This window comes from Maylandia zebra, linkage group LG12 (genome assembly GCF_041146795.1).
Source record: "Maylandia zebra isolate NMK-2024a linkage group LG12, Mzebra_GT3a, whole genome shotgun sequence".
Taxonomy (NCBI): domain Eukaryota; kingdom Metazoa; phylum Chordata; class Actinopteri; order Cichliformes; family Cichlidae; genus Maylandia; species Maylandia zebra.
The window spans coordinates 10246611-10272756 of NC_135178.1; the positions used below are offsets into that span (position 1 = coordinate 10246611).

The 26146-nt window shown below is 42.7% G+C and overlaps 2 protein-coding genes across 3 annotated transcripts; both read right to left on the bottom strand.

Annotated features, from left to right (window-relative positions):
• Positions 1-705: 705 nt before the first annotated feature.
• Positions 706-8678, bottom strand: card9 (caspase recruitment domain family, member 9). Its single transcript, XM_004565826.4, has 13 exons — positions 8449-8678; positions 8264-8333; positions 7255-7392; positions 7049-7167; positions 6742-6948; positions 6582-6662; positions 5679-5906; positions 4678-4803; positions 4412-4600; positions 4270-4327; positions 4073-4194; positions 3933-3988; positions 706-3847 (listed from the first exon to the last, which is right to left on the bottom strand). The coding sequence occupies exons 1-13, from the start codon at positions 8560-8562 to the stop codon at positions 3760-3762; spliced, it is 1596 nt and encodes a 531-aa protein (XP_004565883.1). The 5' UTR covers positions 8563-8678; the 3' UTR covers positions 706-3759.
• A 2103-nt stretch (positions 8679-10781) lies between these two features.
• snapc4 (small nuclear RNA activating complex, polypeptide 4) lies at positions 10782-26092 on the bottom strand. Of its 2 annotated transcripts, none has more exons than XM_014409209.3 (22): positions 25807-26092; positions 25219-25332; positions 25094-25137; positions 24909-25005; positions 24658-24683; positions 24456-24578; positions 24090-24230; positions 23918-24002; positions 22936-23017; positions 22716-22817; positions 22231-22303; positions 21976-22140; positions 21741-21891; positions 21529-21635; positions 21214-21308; positions 21038-21132; positions 19241-19332; positions 15723-17243; positions 14365-14964; positions 13196-14081; positions 12727-13052; positions 10782-11404 (listed from the first exon to the last, which is right to left on the bottom strand). In XM_014409209.3, exons 2-22 carry the CDS (start codon positions 25328-25330, stop codon positions 11309-11311), a joined length of 5019 nt encoding a protein of 1672 aa, XP_014264695.2. In that variant the 5' UTR covers positions 25331-25332; positions 25807-26092; the 3' UTR covers positions 10782-11308. The 2 variants fall into 2 exon arrangements, with proteins under 2 accessions (XP_014264695.2, XP_014264697.2); XM_014409211.4 differs by lacking the exon at positions 25807-26092 and adding an exon at positions 25635-25756.
• Positions 26093-26146: the final 54 nt, after the last annotated feature.

Below are 26146 nucleotides of genomic sequence, written 5' to 3' on the forward strand. Positions count from 1 at the left end.
GACTGTGTCACTCATCAGTTCTGTATTTCTTTTTTTTTTTCACATTTATGTAAATTATTTGAAAATTGCTAGAAAGCAAACCTACTGTAGCTGAAATACTACATGCTGTAGTTATTACTGTTCCAAAATGTAGCTGAAAGTGAACATAAAAAGCTGGAGAGTAAACTTTGCTGGTCTCCAAAACCAGAGAGTGAAAAACAAAAGATCCTCTGACCCTCCACACCACCTCTCCATGGAATTGTGAAGAAAACACCTCCGATGACCTCTTGAGGCTGGCTCCAGAAGCGAGTCATACAGACTCCTGTTAAAATTAGGAGCTGTAAAGCGGAGCAGGAGCCTTACTGTCAGATATCCTGAGGTGGAGGAGATTCACTCTATCAGGAGAGATCAGGAGCTCTGAAGAAAATATTGGATCACCTGTCAAAATCTGAAAATTCATCAGCAATAGAAGAAAACTGAAAAATCAGTGCAAGAGCTGATCATATTCTCTCCCTCAGTGATTAACTGTGCTTTATTGAACATTTGCTGCTAATTAAATAGAAAAATTAATCTTCTTGATTGATTAAATACTGAAAAAAGACAAAAATACAATATGTTCTTCTGGGCAAAACAAAACAAAAGTTATATCCTGATTCTAATAATTTAACATCCACAACACTTCATACAAAAATCAAACTTTTAAGAAATTAAATAGGAATAACAAGAAACTGAGAGTTTTGAAAAATGTTTTATGACATCAAGCTCAATTTATAAATTCTTTAAATCCCACAGTAAAATGAATTTTAACAAAGTTCTTAAATCAGACTTCACAAAAATGAAATCAGATTATTTTGGTTGCCTGTTCTGCTCATGCTTGGCTCTATGTTTTTATTCTGGGTTTCCACTACAAGATCACCTTTTTTTTTGTTTAATTTTATTTAAGTTCTTCCTTCTCAAAAAGACTGAGCCTCCCTGTTTCAACGGCTTCTGGAGGCCTTCTGAACAGCAGCGCCTGTGCTGATGATCTGTACTGTCTGTAGTTTGTAGGCATTCTGTACCTGCTGCAGGTTACTATATAAATAAATTTGTGACAAGCTGACATCAGTTTGTGATGGAAGCCAAAAAAAGAAAAAGAAAAAAGGAAGCTGAAAACATAATCCAGAACTTTGGCTCGCAGGCATTACTTCTACACATCACTGTCATTATTTGAAACTTTTATCATGTTCATAATAAAGACAAGCCACACTGTAAATTACATATAGACAGAAGTAAAGAAGAAAAATCAGATTATGTACACTGCAACAAAAGTCATCAATAAAAAAATATGGGTTATTGGGGTGTTTGAATGGCATGGAAAGTGACATTCAGACAAAAAAAAAGAAAAATAAACATTGTTAATAAATAATACCTATTTAATTTACCTTCAGTACCTAATTATTCAAAGTTAATTGTAATTTTTAATTAAGAATTTTTAAAAGCCATTAGTAAAGTTTTAATTGGTTTTATAATGTCAATAATTTGTGTTTAAAATAATGGTAATGATATCAATTATAATTTTATAGCATTTATGTTGCATTATGTATTCAATCATAGCAGATAAGACACGCTAACTGCATTCTGCAGACATAATGATTTTGGTGTCCAGCAACATTCATCAAAATAGTAAAGTGAGACCAGTTTCAATTTCAAATCATATTTTAAACCAGGATCTCTCCCTAAAGCTAGTGAAAGAAACAAGAACAAAAACAACAACCTCCAGGTTCACAGCCGCTGATGTCAAGCCTACTTATACAAAGTAAATACTGTATACTAAGCATCGCTTCATTATTTATAATAACAATTCAATTAATATGTAGCAAAGTCTAAATGAAGTATCAGAGTCTGGAATCTGAGATTTTCTCCGGCTTCCAGGTAGCACTTTTTGTATTGAACAAAACAAATCATTTCGACAAACACTGCAAGTTTCCTGATTTCAGAGCATGAAATGTTACAGTGAAAAAATTAACTTCTAGGTGAAGAAAAAGCCAACTTCAGATTCAATTGGAAACTGAAAGCTCTGTCAATTTTTAGAAATCTGAGCAGATTTGGATCCACTGTTTGGTCATGGTCTGGTCTTTCTGTGCTTTTCCTGAGTTGAAATCTTATTTAGCAGGCGGAGAGTTCTTTTTGTCTTTGGGATCGTATCTCAGAGAGCAATGGCATGTAAAGTTAAAGCTTTCATGCTTTAACTTGGAAAGATTATTTAAAATAACTAGAAACCATAGGATGTACAACTTTACATCTCTGCATCAACCCAACATACCGCATCTTCTCATCGCTCTTTTCACTGATCACATAACTACATACATCATAGACACTAGTTTAACTAGTGTGCTACCAGAAACAGTGCCAGTGCAGAGCCAATTCTGACTTGGTGAAAATCATGGCAGACCGAATCTGTAAGCTGCATTTGCCCTTCCCATAGTCACCAGTAGCAGTGGTTTCAACTTTGGACACAACAATTTTGTTAGGAACAAAGTTTTTAGCATCAGTAAGAGTCATTTCTTGTGGAATTGTCAACTATGGGAAAAGCAATAAATGTGTCCATTCCATAGACTGTATGTTAAAGTTGGACAAATCTTCATGAAAGTGCCTGAATTATTTCTAATGGCCAGGAGGGGGCGACTTCTCTGGTTGCAAAAAGACTTCCAGTTGTGTAAAAATCAATAAGAAAATCACAAGTTGTCAGCCAATGAGCACGTGGCATTTGTTTTTGTGGGGTTTTTTTCATCAAAATGCTCAGTTGAAGGCTTCACCAACCTAGAAGTGATGTCTCATTGGGTGCATCCATCTTCTACACCAGGTGAAAGCACCTTCTGTTTTGATACGCCTTAACTGTGGAATATCCCACCTCGTTATATCATAATTATGATCTCTGTCAATGATTTTAAAGGAAAATTTCCCGCGTTTAATGTGAAATATTAATACATATATTATAGTTATAAGGGGAATCCAGAAAAGTGTCTAGAAGTGACATGACCACCAGGGATAATAGAAAGTCAATGAAATTAAGTTATGTCAAGATGAAATAACCTTTGGCGATGCGCAGTGGGCGGGTCTGAGTTAAACTTTTCTCAACTTCAAGCTGAGCGTTTTAAATGACTGCCGGTGAATCCAAAGATGCTGCTAATTCACAAATGAAAGGGTGGTAAATACCTCAGCGACGTACCTAAGCAGCTTGAAGCTGGAACGTCTACTCGTGACCAATCGTCTGCTACAAAATTTCTACATACTGCTTCCTCTGTCAACTCCCCTTAGGGCCAGATTTTCTAACGGTCTGCAGCAGCACAAAACCCTCATCAGGTTCATCAGTTCGGCTCCTTTTGACTCAATAGGTTGTGCTGCTCTTGGTTCATTTCTCATTACTGAAATAAACTGGCTGGATCTAGTTTTTAAATGAGCGACGTTAACAAGTGAGATGCAGAATTTCCTCTCCCATCTCTGCACTTTTGCAAATGCAGCATCACACAATCTTGCATCCTTCAGTAAATCTGGCCTTCAGTTTTTAGGTTGACAGTTGTGATGTATTGTTGCTATTAAGTTTACATTTCTTTTCTTTAAGTCCTATTAGGAATTCTTGTGTTAAAAATAAACAGCTATATGTTGTCTTAATTTGTCTGAAGTAAAACTTAAATGCTGCTTCTTAGAGTTGTTTTGGTGTTGCCATATGGAGCACTTTGAGCTGCAGGTTGGTAAAAAATATGCCATGCATTTAACGTTAAATACATTCATGGCGTCACATCAGTCAGAGTCGGTGATGTCGCTGCTGTCGTCGAGGTTACAGGCTATATAGTCTGTACTGTTGAGCTTTGACCTGAGGGCTCGCTTCCTGTTGGAAATAAGAACACAGTCATACTCACACTGTATGCATGTACAGATGTATAGAAATAAAGTTTTAAAAAGCCAGTACTAACCTGCGGTAAACAAAGTTTGAACGACCTCTAAAACAGACTTCTGCTTGCTCCTCCTCCTGTAGACGAACAGACAGGCTTTGAAGTCTCTTCCAAACACCATGAGTTAAATTAGCAGTGTGAATAAGGCACGTAGAAATTACCCATGATACAGTATTACTGGATTTGAAGCCAGGCTCGACGATTTCTCCTGAAGAGTCATTCTGCTGCCGCTGAGCCTCGTCGTTCTCCCCCGAAGTCCCGCTGCGAACCTCCTCACTGCTGCCTGTTCACACAAAACCACTGCACATGACATCACCTCACATTACCCCGTGTCATCTCATCACATGACATGACTGACCTTTAGCAGTGCTCTTTGGAGGCTCCTCCTCTTCCTCGCTGCTCACACTCCTTTCACACTGAGGACAGAAGCCGGTGTTATTACCTCAATACTTCACCTTCATAAAATCCCTCCTCCTCCAGCTCCTCCAGCTGCTCCTCACCTGATGAGAGTTGGAAGTGATTCTGCGGAGGCGTGTCCTCAGCTGTAGCTCCTCCCCCTGTGACCTCAGCAGCAGAAGCTCCAGCCTGTCTATTTGCTCAGTCAGCTTTCTGACCTGCTCCCTGTACTGGTCTTTCTCCTGCAGGAGTACCCGTGCCTCCTCATGCTTCTCTGACTGCGATGACAGCGCCTGAAGAACCGACCAGAGTTAACACCCACCAACATTCTGCCCCACCTCCCGTTCTTATCCCTTCTCAGGCTCCTCACCTTTTCTCTCTCCCTGATCACCTCTTCCAGCTGTCTCAGGGTTTGCTTGTTTTGTTGACGGTAGATCTTGGCATCTCCTTTCAGCTGAGCACAGCGCAGTTCCAGTTCCTCTTTCTCCTCCAAAGTCTGAAAACAAACGCATTCAGGCTTGCAAAACCAAGAATGAGATTCATACACACACACATACAGCCTCCAGCAGTTGCACTTGATAGCTGACACATGACACACTCGAGGGATTGACATCAAATAGAAGCATGCATGTGGATTTCCTGCTACTCTTTGCTCCAATAAAACATCCTTTTACTGTGGCATGAGCAATGCTGCTGCTCAGAAACACCATGGTGCACATTCACTACTAACTAAACTCAACCTAAAACCACATATCGCTGAAAATATGACAAAAGTAATGATTCATCACAAGGAACATCTCAGAGATTACACTTATCTTGAAACGTATCCTCCAGTTTATCCGGGGGAACACCAAGGCATTCCCAGGCCAGCTGAGAGATATAATCTCGACAGCGTGTCCTGGGTCTGCCCTGGGGCCTCCTCCCAGTGGGACATGCTCGGAAAACCTCGCACAGGAGGCGCCCAGGGGGCATCCTTGTCAAATGCCCGAACCACCTCAACTGGCTCATTTTGATGTGGAGGAGCAGCAAGTCTACTCTGAGCCCATCCCGAATGGCCGAACTTCTCATCCTCTCTAAGGGAGAGGCCAGCCACCCTTCAGAGGAAGCCCATTTCCGCCACTTGTATTCGCGATCTCGTTCTTTCGGTCACTACCCACAGCTCATGACCACACTCCACCCTCTAATCCAAATATGGTCACTTAAGGGTCCCAAAAAACTAAATGGAATCAGCCAAAATGCTAATATTACATGTGATACATTCTACAATTTAAATTTCCCTGAATGCATTATATTTATTTGCTTAAAGGGAGCGGCTTTGCATTCTGTTAGCCATGTGCTATAGTCTTGTTTGAAACTACCGGTGCTCCTCACCCTGGCTCTCTGCTCCTCTGTTTTGTGGAGTTCTCTCCTCAGTCTGAACACAGTGGAGAGGAGGTTCATCATAGGAGCTTTGCTCTCCTGCTTCTCCTGCTGCTGCTGCTGCTGCTTTGGTGCCTCCTCCTTCTTCTCCTGCTTTTTCTCCTCCTGTTTCTCCTCTTTCAGCTCCTCCACTTTATCCGGGTGGAAAAAGGTCTCAGTGGGCAAAGCTAGACTCTTGCTCTGAAATACACAAGTTAACACGTTAATCTAAGTGGTGTTTTTTAACCTTTAAACAGTTTTTAAGCTCTGCAAAAAGAACCGAAGTGTAGTCTGGGATAAGAGGTGTGCGAAATACTTTTCACTACTAATCAGTTCATGTGGGATAACACATGAAAGGTGTTTGAATTGTTTGTTAAAGTGTAGCTGTGAAAACTGCCTTTAAAACCAAGTCCAGTGCAACAAAATTGTAGTGAAAAGCAGATTCTAGGCAAAGCAGCAGAAACAGTCATGTGAAAGTTTTGGTCTTCACCAAACATTGCTCAGTGTGCTACGGCCGAACATCTCCACTTTGGTTGTTTCTATCCACAGGATGTGGTTGTGGTTTCTTCACATGCAACCTTGGAAACCTAAGCTGTGCTGCCATGCTTTCTCGTGGCAACCCTTCCAAACAAGCATTCATATTCAGTCTTTTTTTCTCATTGTATAGTCATGAATTTTGATATTTTCTTAGCTTTTCACAGGACTGCAAAGCCATGTGAAATCTTCCTCTTTCATGTGGCTGTAGTTATGTAATGTAACCTGCAGGTATGAGCTCAAACTAAAAACACTCAACAGTCGAAGCTGAATAATTCATACATAGCTGTAGTGAGGGTCAGATAAAAGGTAAAAGGGTGTGTGTTAGATATCCAGTACCACCTGGAGTGGTCTCAGTGTTCGTCGCCTCAGCAGTCGAGTCTGGTTTTCTGCTCGCATCACTGTGTGTTTCAGGCGCTCTACCTACACACATAGAGGTCAGAGGTCAGGCTCTATCTCTGTACGGGTCAGCAGCATGTCAGATGGACACACGTTAGCTGACCTCTATCTGCAGATCTCTGTTGGCCAGCAGGGCGTTGCTCTTCTCCTGGTTCAGACTGTTGATGTCAGCCATCAGACTGTAGTTGTGATCTCTGAGCTGCTTGACCTCCTCACTCAGCCGCTCCCGTTCATCTCGCACCTTCTGCACGCGCTCAGTCAGCTTTTTCAGCTCACGGTCTTTCAGCTGCTGCTGGCGAGACCACACCTCCTGAAGACAAGCGCAAGAGAGAACACAGCGATTGAACATTACGTTTTTTGTGTAATTTCCATCTCGCTCTGTTCCTCAGTAACCGTGTGGCTGAACCAACCTGATCCTTGGCAGCAGAGCAGGCCTGCTGGCGGCGCCTCCGCTCATCCTGCAGTGCCCTCTGCAGGCGGCTGAGCTCCGACATCAAGAACTGAGTGAGACCCGATTCTCCTGCAGTGTCTGAACACGCAATACACAGCTGATCAGAATCAATTTATAATCAGTACATGAAAATATCTGAACAGGCAAACAGTCAGGAAGACAGACCAATCAGGATGCTGAAGGTCTTGTTGGGTTCCTTCCCAGTGATCCGGCTATACAGTTGAGGATAATCCAGTTCCAGACTCTCCAGGAAAGCTGTGTAACCTTTGACTCCCGTTCGCTGCAAAATGTCCAGTAGGGCCCCTACAGATTAAAGGTTACAACAAAGGTCAGCGGATGCAAGACTCATTACGCTGATATATAATGGTGCTATCTATATAGGGACACCAAGGGTCAGTGCGACCGTTTTGGCCACGTTGACATGTATAAGAACAACAACGGCAACCAAACACTTCTTTAAACATGAACAGGGCATAATCTAAGTGAGTATGGTCTGACTTCTGTGACTCAGATGTCACCATGAATATCTATATTTGGTGAGGTTATGCGCACTCTGTTGTTTTCTTTTTGGTTGTTTTTTTCTAATTAATTTTTGTTCATGATGACCTAACCGATTAAGTAAATGCTTACAGTTTCTTTTAACAGAAAAACTCTGGAAGTGGGTTTGCCAACTAACGTCAACAACACCCTGCCAAGGTGTAGAGGAACCACACTGTTACAACTTCCTAGTATTTTAGACCATTCTGACCACACGCAGCAGCCACTGAGTGAGAACTCTCTTTGTCTTGTTTCTAAGACATTTCTGATCTTGTCTCATACAGCTTTACTGATAGAAGTAAGCTAGGCTGATGGGAAGTCACTGAATTAGACCTCTCCGCCAGGAGACGTTTGTAATTTATGAATGTGTTTTAAAGACTCATCTTACTCATAGACAGTATAAAGGATGAACAGTGAAGATGTGTGCTTTCAGCTAAATTTTTCAAGTATTTACTTCTCCCCAGCAGTTACATGAACCCAGATTTCAGATGAATTAATTAAACATTGCTGTGTTTTTTTGTGTTTTTTTCCTCCTTGTGGATCAGGAGGTTCACGTGGAGGCCTTTCTGGACTAACTGAAAGGTTTGTACTGGCTTCAATCTGGTATGTTTAAAAAAAACAAAAAAACCCAACGTACCAACTTTACGCCTCCTGATGACGAGCGCCGGGTCATTGAAGAGCTGCTCTTCATCCTCAGCACTGATTACCTGATAAGGTAGACCACACATGAACCTATCACCACCTGAAAGGAAGGAAGAGGAGCAACAACCACAGGAGCAGAGAGGAGAGTAGCAAGAACAAGAGGCAGGAGCAAGAGCATACCTGACACTGGCGGAGGTAGGGGGTGATTCTTGAAGGATCAATAGTTTTGATGAGCAGCATCCTGAAGTCATCCAGCTGGAGCCAACAGAGGTCATCCTCACTCACTCCATCCATCGTGCCGTTACACACTACACAACACACCACTGTGCACACTGAGGACTACACTGAGTACGCTGGTTACACTGGTCCCACACACCCGCTTCTCTCTATCTGCCTCTGATTTTCTGAACACATCGTTGAGGTCACTTCTTGTTTTACTGTCAGTCTCCGCCTCATTTAACTGACTCTGAGCTGACTGATTCCAGCTCATCTGAATACACCAATCAGGTCACAGCTGTTTAGCACTGAGCTTTCTGATCAAGCTGACTGTCCACATTCTGCTTGGGTAATACTTTATAACATCAGTAATGCTCACAATGCTTTCCAACTTTAACATCATCTCATGGTCACTGTGTCTACTTTTATTCTATAATTTAAGACACTTTTTTATTATATTATTCTATTTAAGTTTATAAAACCATTTCATTAGATTAAAAAAACAATACTTTTACTTAGTAAGCTCCATTAAATTTACTTTTTAAAAAACAAAAACAAAAACTGAGCTCTTTTCTTTTGAGTGACTTTTCTCTTATTGAGTTACACTCTATCAACCTTTTAAAATTTATTGACTTACTTTACCTGTCATGAGTGGTTAAAGTAGGATTTGGCTGATAAGGTTACCACAAGAGTGGATGTGTAAGTGCAATGTGGAGAAGTAAAGTAAAGCTTCCTGCATGCGTGCAAATGACCTGTTTTGCCTCACTTCGACATGAATGGATTTGATTAGACAATTATTCAGCACTTTACCACTGTTTGACTAAATGGATCCAAATTCTTATAATGTGGGAGGAAGCTGAGAGAGGAAGCAATGTGCACGCAGGTACACGGAGAAAGGGCCAAGATCTTCAGAGCTTCTTGTTGTGAAGTGACAGTGCACACTATCTGACCACCATGCAAGATAATGAGCATTGATCTTTTTTAATTAATCCCAAATTTCCCAACTTTTTAAATATAGTAATGTATCTTATCAAAATATCTTAATTGCTATTTGTTTAAAAAATAAAATAAAAAATGCTGTTTAAAATCATTACTTTTGTTATATACACACCACCGGTCAAAAGTTTTAGAAAATCCCAATTTTTCCAGTTTGTTATTAAAAATTATGCTGTTTAATGTCTCATTGCACTCTGAAATGAAAGCATAATACAAATATGCAATTAGAGTGAAAAAAGAAATCATGGAATTAATTTATAGGCCAAAATGTATTCTAAACTTTTGACTCAAATTGGCCACCTGTGGCATACACTTTCTTTGCAAGTTTTCTGTAGGACAGACCTACATTTTTAGACGTGTTATGATGGTCTGTCTCGGTCTCTCTTCCATTGTTAATTCTTAAAAATACATTTTTTTGGGGTAACCTTACTTTTTTTTTAACCTCTGGCAGTTCACCTCTTACATTTGTACATAGCGGACTTGTTTCTGCACTCTTTTAAACAAATAGTCTATAAGTAGGTTAGCAGTTCATTTTCTGGCAGCTCCAATCTGTATGCCAAAGTATCCTTGGGCTGAACCCCGAGTTAGCCCTGATGTGTTGATCAGAGTGTGAATGTTAGATAGCAACAAGTGCTTTTTTCAATAAAGTCAGTGAACATTAATAATCATTTTTTAATTTGCCTTTTCCCCCCTCCTTGTAATAATTTAGTTTTCTGTTGTGAAAACCCGAGTCTTGACATCTACCACCCACCCAAACATTGCTGCAGACCAATCACTATTCTCTATGATAATGTGGCCCCCCTCAACATCTGCGGTCTCCCAAAGCCCCCCCAAACTGAGCAGAGGCTGGAGGAACACACTATTGAGCCCTTCTCTGGGCATGGGTCAAAGCTCTTTTGGAGACATGGGGGGGACCTATATGATATTAAATGGGTGGTTTTAATGTTAGCTTACGAGTGTGCATATAAAATTGTGTGTCCAAATCCTAAACCACATGACAAAAAAAGATTACAGATGGACAGAAGCTTTAGTTCTCTATAGTGTTAAATATGCAAAAGAGGAAGAAGTGAAGGATTAGAGAAGTCTGAAGGGGAATCACTCCCAGCCAACAGGAAGCATCATCTGACTGAAACAGGAAGTTGTGCCACAGCAGCAGTCTCAGTCTTGAAATTTTACCAACACAAGGACATGTAAAAGAAGTAATGAAAGTCTAAGAGTCACAGCAGATTTCACAAACAGGAGGCAAAAAGACATGTCCTCACTGTCTCCAATAACAGGCACGCACACACACAGATGCTTTTTCATTCCAAACAAACCTTTTTATTCGAAAATAAAACAACATTTGTGTACAGAAGCTGAAAAATTTCAGCAGCAGCAGCAGCAAAAAAACAAAACCAAAAAAAACATTTTTTAGTGCAATTTAGTGAGTTTTGAACTCATTCTTAAGTTGCTACACATATTCAACACTAACACTCAGTTCCTTTTACTCCCTGCCGACCACAGTCATCCTTTATAAAGACATCAGTCTCACTTCAGTCTGTAAGAACTAAGCTTCCCATTCTTAGAAAACCAACTCCTCCAAACATCATCACTGCACTCAAAAGTTGCATTTTGAGGGTCCCTGAATGCACCTAATAAAACAGAACATTGTATCTGTTTGTGAAGTCGCCCAGGAAAGTGTTTTCATAGATATAAAAACAGATGTATAAACGATTACATACTAAAGTCATTTTCACCTGAGGAACTGAACATGTGACCTGAATGTATAGATGAACACATTTTCCCCAGAAAGTGCCTTTTCTGTTTTCTTTAGTTTCTGCTCGTCTGGTCAGGTCTGGTCCGACGTGGGTCTGGTGACATCTGTGATCCCTGAAAAGTGACTGGCTGAAGCTCCAGAGCTGTCACACAGCAGCTGCAGTGATTTCTGTGGACAAAAACAAAAATTTCTCAGTGTGTTTGTGCCTCTGTTCTGATTACTGAACCACAGGATTTTGATGTGATCAGACTTCACGACTGCGTGAGTCACTGCAGGGTTACCCACATTGAATTATTTTTGCTCAGCTGTTGTATTTTCAGTGTTTTCTACAGAAATCCAGAGTTAATGAACAGCAGAATTACAACTATGTGACTCCTAAAATAACCATTACTGCTATTAATTACATTTTTTGGTTCATTTTGTTAGTACTATATAGTCACAGATTTGTTTTTATCATGGTCCTATTTTAAATACACTTGAGCTATCGCAGCCTGGATTACGTGGCCAGCATGACATTCACTTTCTTATTTCACCTCTCTGTCTCAGACACGCAAGGAAAAATATACTCAAATGTGAGTCACACTAACTTCCCTCTATTCTGTGAGGCACAGAGGGCACTTTCTCACTCAGTGATCATTTTACATGCAAATACAGCCAAAATGACAGCATCACTGCTGCTTTAGCTTGTGTCCTTTCATCAACTTCCACACTGAAACTAATGAGGTTCTTTTTCCATCCTTTTCTTTGTTTTTCCCCTTTAGATCAGGGATGTTGGGAGGAGTTTTACAGCTTTTCCTATTGATAAAGCGGGGGGCGCTGGAGCCTATCCCAGCTGTCATAGGGCGAGAGGCGGGGTACTCCCTGGACAGGTCGCCAGTCTGTCGCAGGGCTAACACACAGGGACAGACAACCATTCACACTCACATTCACTCGCACATTCACACCTAGTGGCAATTTGGATTATCCAATTAACCTATCCCCACAAGCTGCATGTCTTTGGACGGTGGGAGGAAGCCGGAGTACCCGGAGAGAACCCACGCAAACACGGGGAGAACATGCAAACTCCACACAGAAAGACCCCGGCCTGATGGTGGAATTGAACTCAGGACCTTCTTGCTGTGAGGCAACAGTGCTAACCACCGTGCCACCGTGCTGCCCAATTATTATCCACACAATACCAAATTAGTTTCACTGGTCCGGCCCACCTAAAAGCAAAGTGGGCTATATATGGCCCACTATGTAAAATTTGTTTGAAATCCCTGCTTTAGATTTAGACAGATTTCTACATAAAGAAACTGGCTATTTCTGCTATCATGTGATAAAAGTATAGAAACCTTACAGAGAAGAACTCGAATTTGTGGCATTTGGGGCTAACAATTTGTTTCCCAAATGACCGTATATGTGCCCACAGTAAGTTGAATGCTGCCAGAGTCAGTGTTACTGTGATATAAACAGAAGTTGAAACTACCTGAATAACCTACGCAACTCACCTCAGCTCTCCTCAGTTTTGCCATTTCTTTGAGTTTCCTTAGCTCCACTTCTTCTTCTCCTTCCTCCTCCACCTCCTCTTCCTTCTCCTCTTCCTGATTGGTCTGGCAGGCTTCAACCTTTGGGACTGGTGGCATGGTAGCCAGGAGTGCGGGGAGAGTAAAACAAGACAGAAAGCGTGCCTTCAGCAACTGGTAGGCAGGATTATTTGAGAAACGCTCAGCTACCAGCTGACGCACTGCTGCCACCAGCTCCTCCTCCTCTTCCTCCTCATTCTTCTCCTGCTGCTCCAGGTGGTCAGAGCTGACAGGGGTGGCTGCGGGGGAAGCTGCAGGGAGACACAAACAAACAGAACAACCTGAAGTCTCTGGAGGAAACTGCCAATTATTAAACATCCAGCACTTAATATTTTATCAACAGAATTTAGAGCATAGGAGACACCACCTGCTGTCGGGTCATATGGTGTGTTACCTGGGTGTTTCTCGGCGGGTGTGATGTCTGAGGTGGAGTCCGGCAGGTCTGGTGGAGGTTGAGGCGGAGGGTCATTGGAGCCGTTCTTTGTGCTGCTGTCAGGCTTGGAATTGGTCTGGGGCCATCTGGATTTGTTGCCCTCACGCACCAGCTGCAGGGACGACCTGGTTAGGGACTTCTTGGCACAAAGCAATCTACTGAGCATGCTCAGATTGCTGACAAAGGGTGGAAGGTAGGGCAGGGACAAGCTCAATCCTGGTACTACCACCCCTCCTGACCCACTTAACCAGTCATTTATGGCTGCTGGGGATTCCACGAATATAAGAGAGGGGTCGATCTCCAGCACCTCCTTCCTCAGTGGCCTGGACTGTGGGGCATCCACTCTGACTGTGCCCAACGGTGAGAAGTTAGTGGAAGACCGCGGGGGACAAAAAGGGAGGGAGTAGAGACCATGGTCTAGGTCAGATGGCTGCACTGAGGGTGGGGCGAGAGGCCTTGGGTTACAAATGGGTGGCTCAGGAAGTGGGTGAGGTTGATTTGGAAGGGTTATCGGTACAGGCCCAGAGGACAGTTTAGGTGCAATTGGCCGCAGGCCTCTGGTGGCGAGCTGGACAGGTGATGTGGCTGTGTGTTGGTTTAAACTACTCCCTGGGGAAGGAGGGACAGTGTTTATTGCCGCCATCTCCAGGCCCTGGGACGGGGCTTGCGAAAGCTGGACCAGGCCTGTAGGAGTCATGAACCACATCGACTGACCCGGACATAAATGCAACCTGGGCACCGGAGCAGCAACTGGAGTCTGTGTGCTCGCTTTCTCTTTAGAGCAAGCACCGCGAGAACGCTTCTGCCGAGGAGATGAGGTAGAAGATTTTTTCTTCTTGGCTTCAGCCTGCAAACACAGACCACAGAGGAGACAGGCTGAAGAGGTGACAGATACCAGCTAATAAAAACTACCAGCTAATGACCTGCAGCATCGGTCTCCTGCTTTCGTCAACTTCAAATCTTTTGCAGCTGTTTGGATGGCAGCTGTTTGGTATTTTGATTTTTAAGGAGACCTAAGAAACTCTCGTTTAAAGTCAACTAGGTGATTACACTACCTGTACATGCTTTGCTATTGTTGTTGTAATTATGTGACTAAATGAGGAATGAAGAACAGAATCTAGTAATCTTACCTTGGCCTGAGCATCTTCCTGCAGAGCTTTGGCTTTATGAGTCGGCTTTCGAATTCGCTTTCCGTCCACACCTGTACTTGTCCTGCCTACACACTGGTCGTCCTCGTTTCTCATCACTTCCTGCTTTTCTGCTGCTTGCCTCTGTCTTTTCTTTCCTCTGGCCTGGCCATCTGGAACATTGTTGTCTGGCTGCTTTGGGACAGGACAAGGCTGACTCAAGTCAGACCCATGCTCAGTGGGGCTAGGTGTTAAAAATGTGTAGTTGTGGTCGCTGGAGTTTGGGCATGAAGTGGAGGAAACAGCATGTTGGCTGGTCACACTGGAGGGGAGTGGGACTAAACTAAAGTTTAGAGTTGAAGACATGGCTCCGTCAGAGTGGGAAGGCGTGGCAGACTGGCGTGATGGGAAGGACAGGTTATCAGAAGTTGAAGAGTCATTCGGTGTGAGACGAAGGGATGTGACTAATGAAGAAGGGATAACATCAACTGGATGAGCTGTAGGAGGTGTGGTTTGGGAGGAGTGAACAGTCTGAGGTAGCAGCTCGATGGGAGGACTGGCCATCTTTAATGGAGCAGACTTTGCCGTCTTTTTTACTTTAGCCTAAACAAAACAAAACAAAGACAGAGATGAGCCAGCAAGATCTATATGGCATTCTGATGAGAATGGAAATCGTGAGACCATGACGTGTCCCGAGTGGGTATGCTGTGTGCTAAACTTCTGGCAACAAAGAAGAAAATGGTGAAGAATTTCAGCAGAAACTCAAGAATTATGCCAGGGGAAAATAAGCTGTATGTAGAAGTTGCTGAAGAGCTGACTTGAATTTCGCTGCCTTGTACCTGTGACATGTGCAATGACAATAAAGTTGAATTCCATTCTATTCTATACAAATAACATTGAACTGAACGAGTCGTTTCATATTTTGGAAACGTATGCATGACAATGACTGAAATTATATTAAACGATAATTTCTAGGTAATTCTGGGATTTTTTTCAGAATACTGAAAAGTTCAAACAATAGCAGGCAGTGCAATGGTATACTTAATAGTGTGGGAAAGTTTGCATGGTTATGGTGGACTCGTAAAGGCTAGATGATTAGATTACATAAGTTTAAAAAAAATCCACTGGGCTCAATAAAGGCCTTTTCCCCCCTGCAGCACACTTTTCTCACTCGATAATGGTTTCTAAGTCTCTTTGCAAGTAGAACAAATCGAGCATGAGTGAAAGCAGCATTTTAATTGTTATACTCCCAGTCTAAAAGATAAATAATACAATATTTTTTGTAATAAAAGCAACTAGAAAACAAGCAAAAATAGTGACTTCTGTATAATCATTTATTGCGAGAAATCTGAAAATGTTACCTTTGCTTTAGTGACTTGGCGTGGAGCTCTGGCCTTCTGACTGAGATTCGTCTTCTTTCTGTCCTTGCTCATACTAACTTCTCCCTCCACACCTGCATGTACAACCCCATTCTGACTCCCGTGATTCTCTGTTTGCTTTTTTCTGGGTAGATTTAGGGTGGAGGGGGAAAGGCAAAGTTGGCGGGAACAGGCAGGAGGGGAGAGGACAGCAGTTTGTGAGGGGCTAATAGGCTGATTAAGGAATGGGGGCAATGAGGCTGTGAGGCTTTGGGTCAAAGGTACAGCCTGTTGGTTACAGCTAGAGGAGACATTCTGGAGCGTTGAGACCACAAAAACTGGAGTGGTAGTCTGCCTCTGACAAGCAGCAGGAAGAGCAAATGGAGAAATAGTGACCTCTGCATGCCGAGATGTGTGTTGAGCTCGAGAGAAAGCAGCATTCAGCTGTGAGTCAGAATGAGGAATTGAGGCAGGCTGGGGAAATGACAAAGGAGCAACTTGAGTCCGGATGTTAGGAGGCACCTGAGTAACAATTGATGGGTGCAGCTGAGGAGGAGGAGTTTGTCTGCACCACCTGTCTGCCGGAGATGGCTCCTGCATGCCCAAATGCATTCGCTGAAGTATTCCTGCCACAGTATTTGGATTTTTAAATTTGCCAGGAGGAGGATTGGAAGGTGGAGTTATTAACGTCACCCCGCTTTGCCTCCGCTCTATCATCTCCTTACAACCCATGACATCCACATTCATGACTTTGAGGAACAACGTGAAGACAGATGTTGAAGAAAGCTCTTTCTTCTCTGCTCGCTCCCTCAGGACATCTTCTGCCATTCTTTTGGTGCTGGCTGGGATCAGCAGGTTGCCAATCCATGGTGTCACTGCAGCCTGAAGCATGAGGTCTACCCCCTGGCCAGTCATTCCTTTCATAAAGAGTGGCCTGCTGGTTTGGGAAGTTTTTGTCTTACATTTAGACCTACTGTAAAACCTCCGTGCTTGATTGTGCAAGTGGGCTCGGAGCTGGTCAGGTGACACCATCATCATGGCGCCGCTGTCGTGGCGTTCTTCCCATCGCAGCTCCCTGGGAGGTGGGCCGATGATTACAGAGCGTCCAGACTTCCCCAAAATGGTTGATCGCACTAACTTGTCATTGTGAGACTCGTTGGAGGAAGCCAACACCACTGGACGAAAGTTCAAGGAAGTAAATGGTTGGGCTCTTTCAACTGGAATCCATTCCTGCATGGGTGGGAACGTATATTCTTCCTCCAATTCCTCCTCCTTCTGCTCCTCTTGCACTTCCACTAGTTTCTCCACTTCTGGTACCTCTGTCTTTTTCATCTTTTTCTTCTCATCATCACTGTCCATATATTCTATCGCCATCTCTTCCTCCTCCTCCTCCTCCTCACTAATCACTTCTTCTTTTATTGCCTTGAGGCGTCTCCTGATGTTGTTGTTGGTTTTAGCAGCCTTCTTCTTCTTCTCCTCATCTCCCCCACGTTTCCTCTGTGGTTTTCTAGCACACCCTAATTTCTGTTTTCAGAGAGTTAAAAAGAGTCATTGTTTCAGTTTCCATGGTTCCTAAGTAGTTAAGCAGTTGTCACATTTTTTGTGAATATTGCTCATTTATGTAGCTGATATTGTAATTCTATCTTCTGCCAGTGGTTAAGCTGGCATTAAATAAAGTAAATGAATAAATGAACATAAGGAGTGTAATGAAAGTACCATTTGGTATGTTTCCTAATATTATAACTATTCTTTGATTATTTTGGTTTCATCTCGTTTACAGACCAGATCCCAGAAGTCCGAATTTTTCCGAACCACCAGCTGAATTACAGACACAGGTACAGGGGTGCAAAAAAGTATTTAGTCAGCCACCGATTGTGCAAGTTCCCCCACTTAAAATGATGACAGAGGTCAGTAATTTGCACCAGAGGTACACTTTAACTGTGAGAGACAGAATGTGAAAAAAAAAATCCATGCATCCACATGGTAGGATTTGTAAAGAATTTATTCGTAAATTAGGGTGGAAAATAAGTATTTGGTCACCTCAAACAAGGAAAATCTCTGGCTCTCACAGACCTGTAACGTCTTCTGTAAGAAGCTTTTCTGTCCCCCACTCGTTACCTGTATGAATGGCACCTGTTTGAACTCATCATCTGTATAAAAGACACCTGTCCACAGCCTCAAACAGTCAAACTCCAAACTCCGCCATGGCCAAGACCAAAGAGCTTTCGAAGGACACCAGGAAAAGTATTGTAGACCTGCACCAGACTGGGAAGAGTGAATCTACAATAGGCAAGCAGCTTGGTGTGAAAAAACCAACTGTGGGAGCAATCATCAGAAAATGGAAGACATACAAGACCACTGATAATCTCCCTCGATCTGGGGCTCCACGCAAGATCTCATCCCGTGGGGTCAAAATGATCATGAGAACGGTGAGCAAAGATCCCAGAACCACACGGGGGGACCTGGTGAATGACCTGCAGAGAGCTGGGACCAAAGTAACAAAGGTCACCATCAGTAACACACTACAACGGCAGGGAATCAAATCCCGCAGTGCCAGACGTGTTCCGCTGCTGAAGCCAGTGCATGTCCAGGCCCGTCTGAAGTTTGCCAGAGAGCACATGGATGATACAGCAGAGGATTGGGAGAATGTCATGTGGTCAGATGAAACCAAAGTAGAACTTTTTGGTATAAACTCAACTTATCGTGTTTGGAGGAAGAAGAATACTGAGTTGCATCCCAAGAACACCATACCTACTGTGAAGCATGGGGGTGGAAACATCATGCTATGGGGCTGTTTTTCTGCCAAGGGGACAGGACGACTGATCCGTGTTAAGGACAGAATGAATGGGGCCATGTATCGTGAGATTTTGAGCCAAAACCTCCTTCCCTTCCATCAGTGAGAACTTTGAAGATGAAACGAGGCCGGGTCTTCCAACATGACAATGATCCAAAGCACACCGCCCGGGCAACAAAGGAGTGGCTCCGTAAGAAGCATTTGAAAGTCCTGGAGTGGCCTAGCCAGTCTCCAGACCTCAACCCCATAGAAAATCTGTGGCGGGAGTTGAAAGTCCGTGTTGCTCGGCGACAGCCCCAAAACATCACTGCTCTCGAGAAGATCTGCATGGAGGAATGGGCCAAAATACCAGCTACTGTGTGTGCAAACCTGGTAAAGACCTATAGTAAACGTTTGACCTCTGTTATTGCCAACAAAGGTTATGTTACAAAGTATTGAGTTGTATTTTTGTTATTGACCAAATACTTATTTTCCACCCTGATTTACGTATAAATTCTTTACAAATCCTACCATGTGAATTCATGGATTTTTTTTTCACATTCTGTCTCTCACAGTTGAAGTGTACCTCTGGTGCAAAATACTGACCTCTGTCATCATTTTAGGTGGGGGAACTTGCACAATCGGTGGCTGACTAAATACTTTTTTGCCCCACTGTAATCAGGTAATGCTATGTTAATCCTCTCACAACACCAACATTTCCCTCCCTTCAAGACAACAGGTCATGTACCTCATCTGCAGCTTTGGCCATTTGCCTCCATGTCCTCATACACTGAGCATCGATACGGTTGGGAATCTCAGCTGCGATCTTTGCCCAGTGACCTGAAAGAAAAAAAAAACAAAAAAAAAAACACACACACACACACACACACACACACACACACACACACACACACACACACACACACACACACGAGTTCAAACACACAAACACTTGACAGCAGAGTGTGTCACTGCAGCTGCTTAAATGTTTAGTGCAGAGTTTTATTTTTCATTGGATATTAATAAAAAAAAAAAATGGCTGTGCAGATGAAGATTTAGCTAAAGATTCATGGTATCAGACCACACTAAAGTATGTTAAATGTGGAGCTGCCAGGCAGGAGGAAAAGAGAAAGACCACAAAACATCCATGGATGTAGTGAAGAAGGATACGGAGTGGGTTGTTGTGACGGAGGAGGCTGCTGTATGCTGCAGCTAAAGAAAGAAGAACGCTGCTATGAAAGGGCCGTTCTTAAATAAGGGAAATGGGGAGAAAAGGCTGAGGTATGCCAAATTACACAAGAAGGGCACTGAAGAAAAAAAAGAAAAAAAAAAGAAAAACAAAGAGTGGAAACATATTTATTTATCACTGTGTGGAAGGTCAAGTGAGCGGTACAACAGTGAGTGTTTACAGTCATCTATGGGGGGGAAAACTCCCACTAGGTTTAAATCTGGGACTCCCCACCAATTGATCCTTAGAACTGAAGAAGCTTCTCGGATGAGAGGTGAAACGTCTTCAAGCAACTCAAAGAAGTCCAGACACTTTTCTTTCCAAGCTCCTTAGTCTACGATGACCTGGATGACTGAACCTTCACAGACATGTCATCTATAAACCACACTGGAGACTCCACCATGGTATTTCAGTCAGTGGTGTGGAACAGGGGCAGTCATGGATTAGCCTCCCTAGATTAACATTATTGAAGCAGTGTGGGATCATCTTCACAGAGAACCGAGCAAAGGGTAGAAATATAGAACAGCTCTGGATGTTCTTCAAAGAGCCTGGAGAACTACAGCTGAAGAACACTGAAAAAAGAGACTTTAGGCTGTGTTGAAGAATAAAGATGGTCAAAGGCCAATTACAAAGTGTACAAACTCTGTTTTGGCCTTGTATACTATATTTCCATTTATTGCTGTACTGACTTTCCATTTTCCTATTAAAATATAAGGGGTTGCTAACGACTTTTGTACAGTACTGTATAAGTTTATAGGGTGAGGAGTTCAGCCACCCAGGATGGGCTCAGAGTAGAGCTGCTGCTCCTCCACATCAAAAGGAGCTAGTTGAGGTGGTTCGGGCATCTGATAAGGATGCCTCCTGGGTGAGGTGTTCCACGCATGTCCCATTGAGGAGGCCCTGGGGCAGAACCAGGGCATGCTGGAAAGGTTATAACTCTCGGCTGGCCTTGGAACGCCTTGATGTTCCCCCAGACAAGCTGGAGGAGGTGGCCGGGGAGAGGGAGGCCTGGCCTTCTCTGCTTAGGCTGCTGCCGTGACCCGGCTCAGGATAAGCGGAAGAAGACGGACCGATGGATGGATGTATACGTTTATAAAATCTTTATAAAAATCTACTGTCAGTAATGTTTATATTCTGATGAAAATGATTTATGTTCTCATTCTGTTGTCAAAACTGTTCCTTGGTTAATAAGTCAAAACAGAAAAGATGCTGCAGGAAAGATTTTGGGCTTGTGATTTCAGATTTTTTGTGTTTTTGTGAAAGCTGCTGCAGCAACATGCTTTTAATATGCTGCTCTGTGGCATGTTTGTGACCCACCGACTCCATGTTTCTCCACCAGCTCCACTAGCAGCTCTCTCTCCTTCCTGTCGAATGGGCCTCTTTTTGTCCCCGCCTTCAGACAGTCATAATACCTGCAAGCAACCCCACACACATCTTAACTAGGACCCAGATTATCAGACAAACTCAGTTCTGTTCTTCCAGTCAAGTGTTACCTGTCTCTGCAGCCTCCATCAGTGCGTCCGGGAACCTCCAACCTGATCTTCCACCAGTTCTTCTCTCCGTGACGAGCCACAGCTTGTAGCAGAAGCTGACAGACAAAGACCGGTCAGTAACTAGATGTTATCATATGTATCAAATATATATATGCAAATATAAAAAACACTCATAGTAGGTTCCAAACTGGGACCTTATGCAGCAGAATCTCATCACAGGAACACAAACAAGTACTTCCTCTCTGAACTATTTACACTACTGATTGTACACTGATGTGGCTCTGCTATGGTGTATCCACTTAGTCCTCTGTGTACCTTATCCTCCTGCTTGGTCCATGGCCCTCTCTTCAGGCTCGGGTCTAAAACTTGGTTCCACCTGTAGATCAACTGTGCAGGGTCACGACCCTCCATGAAGTAACTCACTGGGAACAGAAGAGGTTTCAGAGTGTTGGCATGTAAAACAAGCACATGCACCTCATTAATGACAGAGAGACAGGCGGACTGATGTAACAGTGTGATGTGATTACTCTGTGTGTATGGGATGAAGTTCCCGATCCTCATCTTGTCCACCAGCTCTCTCAGCAAATCATCTTCAGCTGGAGTCCAGCTGCCACGTTTTAATGATCCCGAGACAAAACGCTGGAACATCTGAAGACACATGAAAGCTGTTCTTCCAGTCTGGGAGGGAGGGGAGGGGAGAGAGAGAGAGATCAAAAATAGACACACATTTCAGACAAAAAGACAGTGCTCCCTCCTGCTCACCCCCAGCTCTTGAGCGATGATCTCCCAGTGTCTCTCTTCGTGTTTCCTGCTGATCTCCTTCAGTTGCTGCACCTCCTCCTGGCTCCACCGAGTCTTATTAATGGACGGGTGGAGGAAGTTCTGCCAGAAACAGCGGATGTCCCCTGCATCCCTCGTCTCTTCAAACTGGGGACGATGGTAAAAGAAGTGATCACCTCAACACTCCGTCACTTTTGCATTCGTCATCGGATTCACTAATTACTTTTCAAAACTTACATCAATGTTGGATATTTTCTGCCAGTCATATTCTTCAAATCGATCACCAATCAGCTCCTCTTCCTTCTTCTGTCTGACCATTCAGAACAGAGAATGAGATACACGTTACATTTTAAACTGCTGAACATACTAGACTGTTACAATAAAAAGCTATTGATAGCAATATTTGTAGCAGTGGCTAATAGAAAAGTTAACTGCCTAGCATTATTCTAAATACTTGTTTCTTACTATACTAAACTAAACCTGAACCAAGCTAAAACATTCTGGTAAATCACTGGCTTCAGCTCAGAGCTGAAGAAGCTTCTCAGATGATCTTTAAGTTAAGGGTATTTGTCAGCTGTGCCAACATAGACCGTAAACTGTTTGTTGGACTTCTAGAGCTCTCCGATGTTACCTGATAATGTGACAATTCCCATTTCTGGTATAAATATGGACACATCTGGCCCTGCAAGAACACTGAAGTCCAAAATTGATATCCAGCTAACCTGAGCAAGTTGATTTCTCTCTCCAAACTGTCTATCTGCTCTCTGATTAGCTGCCTGTCTGCCTCCTCTACGGAGAGCAACTTCTGACTCAGGTAGTCCACCCTGAAAGAGAAACACACAAACACAGACACAAAAACAAGGCAGACAAAATGTAAAGTAAAAAAAAAATATATATATATCAATAATAATTAAAAACAAAGATGAGAGCACGTGATGTTACTTTGAGAGTTTGGGCTGGATGAGTCTCCTCAGACTCTCCCTAGACACTGCATGGATCAAGAGAGTCTTCTGCCAGCTCTCCCCTAAGACACAGATATCAGAGATGTTGAAGGGACAAACACCACTTGGTGATAAAATGGTAAATGGTCTGAACTTATACAGGACCTATTATGCTCATATCCCTTCAATGTTGTTTTTGGGCTCTAATTTTCTTGACTGACAGTTGAAAATAATCCTTATTTATTTATTTATTTATTTATTTATTATCAGTGCAGCAACTTCAGTGGGACTTCAGTTCATTAGAATAAAACAAGCAGTTTTAACTCTAGTCCCATTAAGATACCTTTCTTTTGACTGCCTCTAGGATAGAAAAGTTTCTATGTTCACAGGTTACAGCTCTCTCTTTTAAAAAAAAAAAAAAAAGCTACCTTGAAGTGGAGCAGTCTGCCTGCGCTTTCTGGCTCATAAGGATTACAGACCTTGTTGAAACTTTGGCCATGTTTAATATGAGTATCCACTACTGTAACCACCAATTTTAACAAAACAAATAGTCCAAAATACAGCATATTAACAAAGCATATTGCATTTGCATGCCCATGTCCCAACTTTTAATAATTTGTTTAAAATGTTTTTGCGTGTTTGAGCACTTGAGATGCTCTTTGTATTCATTTCAAATTTAATGTATGGTTTAAATCACTCGCAAATCGTTATGGATTCTGTTTAATTTATATTTGTGCTGCAAAAACATCACTGAAATCAGGTTGATTACATAAATTATGCACCTGCTAAACATCAGCATTTTAGTCTTAGTTACATGAGCATGAGTAGATGCTAGTGCTAGTATTTAGGCCTAAACAGTGTCACAATGCACCTATCATGTTCATTTATTTATATACATTTATTTGGTTTGTTTCACTTTGGGTAAAAAAAAAAAAAAAAAAAAAAGGGGGGGGGGGGGGGGGGGGGAGTTTGTACTGTCTTACATCGTTTTATTTTCAGCTTCTTGTCATCGAGATATCCTGCAATCCTGCTCGCCTTTTCCTTCGCCTCCTGATTGGCTGGAGGACCCTGAAGACATACAGACAAACACAGCCCCTAATTGGTCAGCTGCAGTAACAGTAACCCTGTGTCAGTTGTTGGGCATGTTTGTCTTACCAGTCCCGTCAGTTTATCCTTGAAGTATGGTTTTAGGAAGCGACCTAGATACATCTTCATTGGCTGCTGGTAGGAGGAGTTGGTGGGCTGCTGTTTGGAAGGCTCTTTGATCTGTCCAGACAGCTGAGTTTCCAGCTCCTTCTGCATTAGAAAAACAACAAGCAAACAAACAAACAAACAAAAACATTTAATATGAGCACTGACCTACTGTCTGTAGTCATGTGTTAGTACTGACATGCTGTCTGAGATTGTCTGTTAACACTCCTAATGTCTCTGGTTGTGTATTAATACTCTTCTAATGTCTGTATTTTGACCTGTTGTGTGCATTAATACTGACTGAGTATTTGTGTGTGTGTTAGTAGTGACCTGCTCCTTCTGGTTTTGTGTTAGTAGTTTCTCCAGCTGGTCCAGAGTCTCTTGGACCACCTGCTGGTACACGAGGTTCATCTGAAGACATGAGTCCACTGACGGTGACAGGCCAAGGTCACTCTGTAATCAGTGTAATTATACAAAGTTATTTCACAGTTACTGACAGAGGTACTGACAGCTTAAGGACATGGACGCTTACCTCCTCACTGATGCTGCAATCATCATCTGCCAGACAGAAAGCAGGAGACATTTATTTGCCTTTTTAAATTCTCTAACAAGTACCAGAGTTCCCAGTGTGGTTCCTTTAAGGTTCCTTCCTCATTTTTGATGTAAATTATATTTTAGCAGATAAAATGCATGGTGACTTTTTCATTAGTTTCTGATTATGTGAAAATAAATAAATAAATTCAGGCTCCACAGACATGCTGCAGGACAGCCAGAGAGAGGTACCTGAAACAATGATGGGACTGTGTGGTCCCAGCACTTCCTCCAGGTTCTGGATCTCTTTCTGGATTTTCTCTCTCTCAGCCAACAGACCTGCTGCAGACTGAATGCAAGAAAACACACACAGAGAGATTTTGTGTCTTTGTCGGAACTCTCATTCAATTCATGCACAGTTTTACTGTGAGATCTACCTGTCCCGCTGGGGTATCCACATCTTCACGATCACAGTCATCATCTAGTCAGAGATATAGCAGGTTATTTAGAGACAAGCAAACAGAGAGCGCGATAAAGACAGACAGAGAGAGAAGATGGGTACCTGTCCCGCTGCTTAGGAGCTCCAGTTCAGCATTGGTTACAGACAGACTCCGTTCCAGTTCCTCCACCTCTCTCTGGATCTTGTCCCTCTTTGCTGCCAGAGAGGCGGACATGTCTGTGGACAGACACAGAGAAGGTTGCATTATTATGTCACGACAAACATCATGATGAGCCTTTAACCTGGTGATTTGGTTCAAACCGAAATATTTATTAATAAGCGTCTTTCTTTTGACCGACTTGTGGTCAGGGCAACCACTTCGATAGAAAACAACGCGCGCGGACGCACACACACAAACAAATATAAATATTTTTATTAACTTCCTGGTTGGGAACATTTATAAATATATGTATTAAAGACAAAACAATGTAAACGAGTCTTGTTCATTTTCTTTGTATAAAGCTTAAACTGAGTTTAACCTGAAGCAAACACTTTCAGATTCAGCAGTTGTAGCACTACTTGTAACAGCACTACAATACACACTGAGTAGTATTACTAACACACTGCACGAGCGTCTAAGACCTCAGCATCTCGTGCAACATCGTTTACCTATGTGTCTTTACCGAGTCTTATTACGTTTCTACTTTTTACCTCCACACGCGGGGACCTCCAATCAACGCGTTTCCGACGTTAACATATTACCCAGCAGGCTCTGCGGCGGGGAAAACTGTGCTTGGACGTTCCGTTGTTCACACTTAAGTTCCGGTTCAGAAAGTCCACAAAAACCATGCATGGCAATTTATTATTCCGTTTGTCACTGCGATGCTTCAAGCTACACGCAAGAAAGGACAAAAAACAAAAAACCCGCAGCCCAAAACCTGCAATGCCACCGATCCGTTGTTTGGTTCCTTCCCCCGATGTCACTTCCGGTTGTTGCGTATTTTCATTCAGCATAGAAGTCAGTTTTCTTCATATATTTTTGTTTTTAGGC

What these genes read in the sequence shown, in the direction of transcription:
- card9 (XM_004565826.4), bottom strand. Translation starts at nt 8,562, where the DNA reads ATGGATGGAGTGAGTGAGGATGACCTCTGTTGGCTCCAGCTGGATGAC. An exon ending in GCTCTGCTGCCAAGGATCAG is followed by an intron (nt 6,949 to 7,048) that starts GTTGGTTCAGCC and finishes GCTTGTCTTCAG; the next exon opens with GAGGTGTGGTCTCGCCAGCA. An exon ending in TCACTTCCAACTCTCATCAG is followed by an intron (nt 4,328 to 4,411) that starts GTGAGGAGCAGC and finishes TTCTGTCCTCAG; the next exon opens with TGTGAAAGGAGTGTGAGCAG.
- snapc4 (XM_014409209.3), bottom strand. Translation starts at nt 25,330, where the DNA reads ATGTCCGCCTCTCTGGCAGCAAAGAGGGACAAGATCCAGAGAGAGGTG. An exon ending in CACAAAACCAGAAGGAGCAG is followed by an intron (nt 24,231 to 24,455) that starts GTCACTACTAAC and finishes TTTCTAATGCAG; the next exon opens with AAGGAGCTGGAAACTCAGCT. An exon ending in ACCCGCCGAGAAACACCCAG is followed by an intron (nt 13,053 to 13,195) that starts GTAACACACCAT and finishes GTCTCCCTGCAG; the next exon opens with CTTCCCCCGCAGCCACCCCT.